This window comes from Gobius niger, assembly GCF_951799975.1.
Source record: "Gobius niger genome assembly, chromosome: 12".
NCBI classification, from domain to species: domain Eukaryota; kingdom Metazoa; phylum Chordata; class Actinopteri; order Gobiiformes; family Gobiidae; genus Gobius; species Gobius niger.
This window is the reverse complement of record NC_136863.1, coordinates 1,328,035-1,337,239: the sequence shown is the minus strand read 5'-3', so window position 1 is coordinate 1,337,239 and position 9,205 is coordinate 1,328,035. Positions and strand designations below refer to the sequence as shown.

Below are 9,205 nucleotides of genomic sequence, written 5' to 3'. Positions count from 1 at the left end.
TTTTAAATTGTATTTTTTTTTTTTTATTGTATTTGTTTTGGTCAAATTTTTATCAAATTTTTGTCTTTTTTTTTGTCATTTTTTTGTCCAATTTTTGTCATTTTTTTGTCACATTTTGTCACGTTTTTGGCATTTTTTTCTCAATTTTTTCTCATTTTTTTGTCATTTTTGGTAAATTTTTTAGCACATTTTTGCCACTTTTTCATCCATTTTTCGTCACTTTTTTGTCACATTTCCATCATTGTTTTCGTCTCAGTTTTGTTGCTTTTTCACACCTATTTTCCAGAAGCTTTTGGATTGGGGTAAAGCTGGAGAAAAGGTGCTCGGTTCAGGCGGGAGTTAAGGGGTTAAAGTTCATGTAAAGTGACGGAGACAAAACAATTATAAAACAGTATAAATTAAAATCATTCATGAGTAAAACATTTCGTTGATAAAATGATCTTTCTGAATTTAAAGTGAAATCAGTGATTCCAGCTTTATTTTAATGTGGGTTTTGTTTTGTTTTCGACAGAGACCTTAGAGGACGGTTAGTGCTGGATCGTCTGCTCCGGAGGGACGGTCTGCTGTGAGCTTGTATAGATCTATGAGTTGGTTTGTCTAAAAATACAAATAATCCTAATCCTTAAGGTTAACCCCTTAACTCCCACCTGAACCGAGCACATTTTCTCCAGTTTGGCTTTACCCCAATCCAAAAGCTTCTGGAACAAAGGTGTGAAAATAGCAACAAAACTGAGACGAAAAGAATGATGGAAATGTGACAAAAAAGTGACGAAAAATTGATGAAAAAGTGGCAAAAATGTCACAAAAATGTCACAAGAAATTGACAAAAAAAATGATGAAAAAATGACAAAAATGTGACAAAAATGTGACAAAAAAATGACAAAAATGTGACAAAAAAATGACAAAAATGTGACAAAATGTGACAAAAAAATGACAAAAATGTGACAAAAAATGGATTAAAAATTGACGAAAAAATGACAAAAATGTGAAAAAATTTATAAAAAATGGACAAAAAAATGACAAAAATGTGACAAAATGTGACAAAAAAATGACAAAAATGTGACAAAAAAGTGACAAAAAAATTGATTAAAAAATGACAAAAAATGTGACAAAAAAATGATAAAAAATTGACAAAAAAATATATTAAAAATTGACGAAAAAATTACAAAAATGTGATAAAAAATTACAAAAAAGTTCCACAAATTAGTTGAATACCCAACAAAAAAATGTTGGGAAAAAAAATCTGATGACGTGAGGAAAAAGACCCTCTCGGTTCAGGCGGGAGTTAAGAGGTTAACCATTTCCCTGGCCCTAACCTTCATTTGTGTCATGATGTCTCACGATCCTCACCTTAGAGGATCAGTCTATGATCTGACCAGACGGTGGCAGCACTTCCCCCTGTTTCCTCTACCCCGGAAGTGACCTGTGAGGGGTTAGCTCTGAGGCTAACAGAAGCTAACAGAGGCTAACAGAGGCTAACTGTGACAAACGGCCCCCGAAGCTTCGCCTGAAGGAGCAGAGCAGTGAAACATGGCCGAAGTGAAGCCGGAGCCGCAGCGCGCGCTCAGGTCCGTGACTTATCGGAGCCGTTGAGTTTCCGCCATTTGTAAAAATCAGAGAGAACCAGAGCCGTGGGAAGATGTTTTAGTTTAGGGGGCGCTGAGGGACAACATTTACCCCCAAAATACTGCTTCTGTGCATAAATCCTATTTATTAACCTCTTAACTCCCGCCTGAACCGAGAGCATTTTCTCCAGTTCAGCTTTACCCAAATCCTGTAGGCCAGTGTAACGCCTCATCTGAAAGACCTACAAAACTAAATGGAGATTTTTTTTCATCACTTTTTTTGTTGGGCAGTCGACACATTTTTGTCAAATTTTCGTGACTTTTTTGTCAAATTATTCGCATTTTTTTGTCAAATTCGCATCACTTTTTTGTCAATTTTTTGTCACTTTTTCGTACATTTTTTCTCAATTTTTCGTCAAATTTTTCTCAATTTTTTGTCAATTTTTTGTCAATTATTTTTTTTTTTTTTCTCCATTTTTTGTTACTTTTTCGTCAATTTTTTCCTCAATTTTTCTCACTTTTTTGTCAAATTTTGGTCCATTTTTTCTCAATTTTTCGTCCATTTTTGTCACTTTTTCGTCAAATTATTCGCATTTTTTTGTCAAATTCTCATCATTTTTTTGTCCATTTTTTGTCACTTTTTCGTACATTTTTTCCTCAATTTTTCTCACTTTTTTGTCAAATTTTCGTCCATTTTTGTCACTTTTTCGTCAAATTTTTCTCACTTTTTTGTCATTTTTTTGTCCATTTTTGTCATTTTTTTGTACATTTTTTGTCACTTTGTCGTCAATGCTTTCTCACTTTTTTCACATTTTCATCCTTGTTTTCGTCTCAGTTTTGTCGCTATTTTCACCTTTTTTCCAGAAGCTTTTGGATTGGGTTAAAGCTGGAGAAAATGTGCTCGGTTCAGGCAGGAGTTAAGGGGTTGATATTGCCTGCAGTTCACAAACGATCCACCAGGGGGTGCCGCAGCGCCCTCAGCACCCTGGGTTCCCACGGCCTTGGACAGAACTGTGTGAAAAATGCTCTAATAACGATCAGACATAAAGAGACAGAAGCTTCTTTATTTACTGCACTAACTCCGAGTCTGATCCACAGGCTAATGCTAACAGGAGCTACAGAAATGCTAATGTTATTAAACCGCGCGGATCAGCTGAGGTCCTCGGTTGTCATGGTAACACGTAAGACTGAACTGCCGTTTGTTTTATTGGATTCTTATGTTTCTGCTTAGTTAATAATTATAACCAGAGGTGGGAAGTACAAGTCACTTTTTGAAGTAATTGTACTTTTGGAAGAAGTTTTTTTTTTTTTAAAGGGGGGTATTCTGCAAAATGTACTTTTTCCAGCTTTCCATCATGTTATTCTGTCACTCCCTCATTAAAAACATGGCTGAAGTGTTGCCTTGGCACATTCACGTATTTCTGAGTAATCTGTAAAAACTCTGATGGCGGCCATTTTAGGGATAGGTTTGCCTGAGTCCTCCTAGGAACGCCCCCACCTCCTGGAGACGCCTCCGAGCTTTGGTCACCAGCCGAGTAACCAACCACTGCTCCTCAGCAGAACCCCCTCCCCGCTGTGTCCAGCCCTAAGATGTAAACAGAGTCATCATGGAGGATTAGCTTCATGTGTTGTGAACCGGAGCTACTCTTAGGGCCTTGATGATGCACAGAGCCTCCGGAGAAAGCTAATGCTAAAAAAAAAACGAGAAATATGCACAAATAAAGTCAATAAAACCACCACACACATAAAGAACCGTTTAACAATGATCACACACGGAGCCGGGCTTGTTGATTTCGTAGTTTATTGCTCACATTTCATCTACAGTGAGTCGTAGCCGAGTGGTTTTCTCCCGGAGCTAAGGCACTATTAGCCACGACAAGCTAACAACCTTCACCTTCACAACATTCATTGAAAACAGGCAGCATATTATGCACAAATAACGTCAATAAAGCAGCAACTACTCGAAGCAGCCTTTACGATGATCACACAATGAGCCTGGCTTTACACATTTGTGGTTTATTACAGACTTTTCATCAACAATGAGCTGTAGTCGATTATAACAAGCTAACGGGTAACCTCGAAAAACCACTGTCCACCTGCACAGATAATGTCCGTCTTTGAATCGTATGGGCTCCTGCAGATCCTGGTGTCGTCCATGGGGGTATAGTTAGAGATCCATAGGGCATGGCAGATGCAAAGAGAAGCCTCAAAACAGCAGTTATTTTTCAGGCAAGAGCCCCTTCCAAGCGTCCGGTGTGGAAGGTCGTGGGGGCGTCTTAAAGAGACAGAGGCCTATTTCAAGACATTCACTACAGCCATTTTGAGAGAGACATTTTATACAAGGCAGTTATTCTAATTTACTGCATTTACAGACCAACAGAAGGTTTGTCATCATTGTAGTGTGATATAGACTGGTGCTATGGGACTGAAAAAAGCATAATACCCCCTCTTTAAATACTTACTTACTTAGTTAAATACGCAGGTGCGAGGCCGTGGATGGATCATATTGAATCCGGATCTTCTTCTTCCTGAACAAAGCTCTGAGCTGTTCCTTTGGCCGATCATTTCAATATGAGGCTTTTTCAAACCGTCATTAAAGTTTTAATGTTTATTTAGTACGATTTTGATTTAGTTTTAGTCCAGACAAAAATATTACTTTGAATTTGATCAAAGGAAAGAAAGAGGAATGTGAAAATGAGCTTGTTTTTCTCTCTGTGTCCAGTTCGGAGCCGCCGCAGATCAAAGAGGAGCCGGAGGAGTTTCCGTTCCACGTGGTCACCGTCAAAGCCGAGGACGACGAGGATTACAAGTCCACCGAGGAGCACAAGGACAGAGAGGAGAACAGGGACAGTGAGGAGCACAGGGACAGAGAGGAGCACAGGGACAGGGAGGAGCACAGGGACGGCGAGGAGCACAGGGACAGCTCTGACACCGACTGCTCCGACGACTACACCGACCATCAGGCCCCGTCCAAGAGGAGCTTCGCCATGCTCCCCCCTGACTCCCGGGTGAGGGACCACAGACCCTTCAGCTGCTCCGACTGCGGCCGAGGCTTCAGGTACCGGTCGGACCTGCGGAGCCACGCCGTCGTCCACACGGGGGCGCGGCCGTTCCAATGCTCCGTCTGCCGCAAAGGCTTCGTCCGAAAGCACAACCTGTCCGAGCACGAGCAGTCGGTGCATCACGTGTGCCCCGTCTGCCGGACGCGCTTCCCGGAGAAGAACGAGCTCACCGAGCACCTGGGGGCCCACGTGGAGGAGGGCACCCTGAACCCGGCCGTCCTGGAGAGGCAGGTCCTCAAACCGTACGGCTGCTCCGTCTGCGGGAAGAGGTTCAAGCGGATTTACTTATTTACTTAATTACTTAAATACTTAAATACTTACTTAAATACTTACTTATTTACTTAAATACTTAAATACTTATTTACTTATTTACTTACTACTTATTTACTTATTTACTTATTTACTTATTTACTTAAATACTTACTTACTTACTTACTTACTTACTTATTTACTTACTTATTTACTTAAATACTTACTTACTTACTACATACTTGTTTACTTATTTATTTATTTACTTACTTACTTATTTACTTACTACATACTTACTTACTTACTTACTTACTTATTTACTTAAATACTTCTTTACTTATTTACTTATTTACTTAATTACTTAAATACTTAAATACTTACTTAAATACTTACTTATTTACTTAAATACTTAAATACTTATTTACTTATTTACTTACTACTTATTTACTTATTTACTTATTTACTTATTTACTTAAATACTTACTTACTTACTTACTTACTTACTTATTTACTTACTTATTTACTTAAATACTTACTTACTTACTACATACTTGTTTACTTATTTATTTATTTACTTACTTACTTATTTACTTACTACATACTTACTTACTTACTACTTACTTATTTACTTATTTATTTATTTACTTACTTACTTAAATACTTGTTTACTTATTTACTTACTTACTTACTTACATACTTAAATACTTGTTTACTTATTTACTTACTTACTACATACTTACTTATTTATTTACTTAAATACTTATTTACTTATTTATTTACTTACATACTTAAATACTTGTTTACTTATTTACTTACTTACTACATATTTATTTACTTACTTATTTACTTAAAAACGTATTTACTTATTTACTTACTTATTTATTTACTTACTTACTTACATACTTAAATACTTGTTTACTTATTTACTTACTTACTTATTTACTTACTTATTTACTTATTTACTTACTTAGTTACTTAAATACTTGTTTACTTATTTACTTACTAACTTACTTACTTATTTACTTACTTATTTACTTATTTACTTACTTACTTAGTTACTTAAATACTTGTTTACTTATTTACTTATTTACTTACTTACTTAGTTACTTAAATACTTGTTTACTTATTTACTTACTTACTACATACTTACTTATTTATTTACTTAAATACTTACTTACTTATTTATTTGCTTACTTAAATACTTACTTACTTATTTATTTACTTACTTACTTAAATAATTACTTATTTATTTATTTACTTACTTACTACATACTTACTTATTTACTACATACTACATACATACTTAAATACGTATTTACTTATTTACTTACTTATTTATTTACTTACTTACTTATATACTTAAATACTTGTTTACTTACTTACTACATACTTACTTACATACTTAAATACTTACTTATTTACTTACTTACTTACTTATTTACTTATTTACTTACTTACTTACTTAAATACTTATTTATTTACTTAAATACTTATTTACTTACTTAGTACATACTTACTTATTTACTACATACTACATACTTACTTATTTATTTGCTTACTTAAATACTTACTTATTTATTTACTTACTTACTTAAATACTTACATAATTACTTACTTACTTACTTATTTACTACATACTACATACATACTTAAATACTTGTTTACTTATTTACTTACTTACTTACTACATACTTACTTATTTACTTACTTATTTACTTACTTAAATACTTCCTTACTTATTTATTTACTTACTTACTACATACTTACTTACTTACTACATACTTACTTATTTACTTACTTATTTACTTACTTACTACTTATTTACTTACTTACTACTTATTTACTTACTTACTACATACTTACTTATTTACTTACTTAAATACTTCCTTACTTATTTATTTACTTACTTACTTACTACATACTTACTTATTTACTTACTTACTTATTTACTTACTTACTTACTACATACTTACTTATTTACTTACTTACTTATTTACTTACTTACTTACTACATACTTACTTATTTACTTACTTACTTATTTACTTACTTACTTACTACATACTTACTTATTTACTTACTTAAATACTTCCTTACTTATTTATTTACTTACTTACTTACTACATATTTACTTATTTACTTACTTACTTACTACATACTTACTTATTTACTTACTTAAATACTTCCTTACTTACTTATTTACTTACTTACTTACTACATATTTACTTATTTACTTACTTACTTACTACATACTTACTTATTTACTTACTTAAATACTTCCTTACTTACTTATTTACTTACTTAAATACTTCCTTACTTACTTATTTACTTACTTAAATACTTAAATACTTCCTTACTTATTTACTTATTTACTTAAATACTTACATACTTACTCATTTATTTACTTACTTACTTACTTAATACTTATTTACTTATTTACTTGTTTACTTATTTACTTATTTACTTACTTACTTACATACTTAAATACTTGTTTACTTACGTACATACTTAAGTACATACTTATTTACTTATTTACTTATTCATTTACTTACTTAAATACTTACTTGTTTACTTATTTACTTATTTACTTACTTACTTCCTTATTTACTTACTTCCTTATTTACTTACTTCCTTATTTACTTACTTCCTTATTTACTTACTTACTTATTTACTTACTACATACTACATACATACTTAAATACTTACTTACTTATCTACTTACTTAAATACTTAAATACTTATTTACTTACTTACTTACTTACTTACTTAAATGATTTAAGTATTTAAGTTAAATACTTAAATACTTATTTACTTATTTACTTATTTACTTATTTACTTATTTACTTACTTACTTATTTACTTCCTTCCTTATTTACTTACTTACTTACTTAAATACTTATTTACTTGTTTCCTTGCTCAGGTTCAAGCTGCGGGCGGACTTGTCCCGCCACGCCCTGACCCACACCGGGGAGAGGCCGTTCGAGTGCCCCGTCTGCGGGAAAGGCTTCAGACAGAAGGGCGACCTGACGTCCCACGTGAGGACCCACACGGGGGAGAAGCCGTTCGAGTGCCGGGTCTGCGGGAAAGGCTTCAGCCAGAACAGCAGCCTCCACAGCCACATGAGGAGCCACGCCCCCGAGCGCCCCCACCCGTGCCCCGTCTGCGGCAAACGCTTCAAGCTCCGGTGCAGCCTCACCAAACACCGGCGCGTCCAACACCAGGCCTGCGGGCTCTGCGGGGCCCACTTCCCCGACGAGCCCGGCCTCAAGGAACACCTGCGGACCCACGTGGAGGAGGGCGCCCTGGACCCGGCCGCCCCGGAGAGGGGGAACAAACCTTACGGCTGCTCGGAGTGCGGGGAGAGGTTCCTGTACAAGTCCAAGCTCCGGAGCCACGAGTACCTGCACACGGGGGAGAGTCCGTTCAAATGCCCCGAGTGCCACAAGGGCTTCAGGGAGAAGAGCTACCTGGCCCAGCACCGGAGGGTTCACGCGGTGGAACGAGGCCACGCCTGCTCCTCGTGCGGGAAGAGCTTCAAACAGAAGGGGAACCTCCAGCAGCACATGAAGACTCACAGCGAGGAGAGGCCCCACGTGTGCTCGGTGTGCGGGAAGGCCTTCAAGCACAGGATGAGCTTCAGAGAGCACCTGAGGAGGACGCACCCCGGGGACCGCCGCGCCCCCCCCCCGGGCCCGCCCTCCCCCAGACCCTTCAGCTGCTCGGACTGCGGGAGGGCGTTCGAGCTGAGGTCGAGCCTGAGGAGCCACGCGGTCGTCCACAGCGGAGAGAAGCCGTTCACGTGCGCGCTCTGCGGGAAGGCGTTCAACAAGAGGGGGAACCTGAACGTGCACGTGAGGACGCACGCGGGCGCTCGGCCTTTCAGCTGCTCCGTGTGCGCCAAGAGCTTCAGCACCAAGAGCAACCGGGGCACGCACGAGAGGACGCACGAGGAGCAGAGGCCGTTCGTCTGCGAGGTCTGCGGGAGGGGGTTCAAGCTGAAGAGCGGCTTAACGGCTCATCTGAGGACGCACAGGCTCGCAGATGTGACGGATGGGACAGATGTGACGCAGACGCTACATCTGTCGACCTCCTGAGTGAACGACGACGACGAGGAAGAAGAAGAAGAACCTGACTCTGTGTTACTTTTCATGTGAACTCTTCTGTTTATCTCAGGGCGTCCGCGGGGTCTTAAAAGTCTTAAAAAGTTTAAAATTGAGCCTGTTTGGTCTTAAATCCAGGGTAAACTGGCCTTAAAAATTAACGTTCAACGACCCAAATATTTGCGCACACTTTAGTTTAACCTCTTAACCCCCGCCTGAACCGAGAGGATC

At 37.5% G+C, this 9,205-nt stretch overlaps 1 protein-coding gene across 1 annotated transcript; it reads left to right on the top strand.

The window, feature by feature from the left end:
* Window positions 1–4,470: 4,470 nt before the first annotated feature.
* LOC306971883 (uncharacterized protein) lies at window positions 4,471–8,968 on the top strand (the record flags this gene model as incomplete). The annotated part of the gene is made up of 2 exons (XM_079568323.1): window positions 4,471–4,896; window positions 7,795–8,968. The coding sequence occupies exons 1-2, from the start codon at window positions 4,553–4,555 to the stop codon at window positions 8,966–8,968; spliced, it is 1,518 nt and encodes a 505-aa protein (XP_079424449.1). The 5' UTR covers window positions 4,471–4,552.
* Window positions 8,969–9,205: the final 237 nt, after the last annotated feature.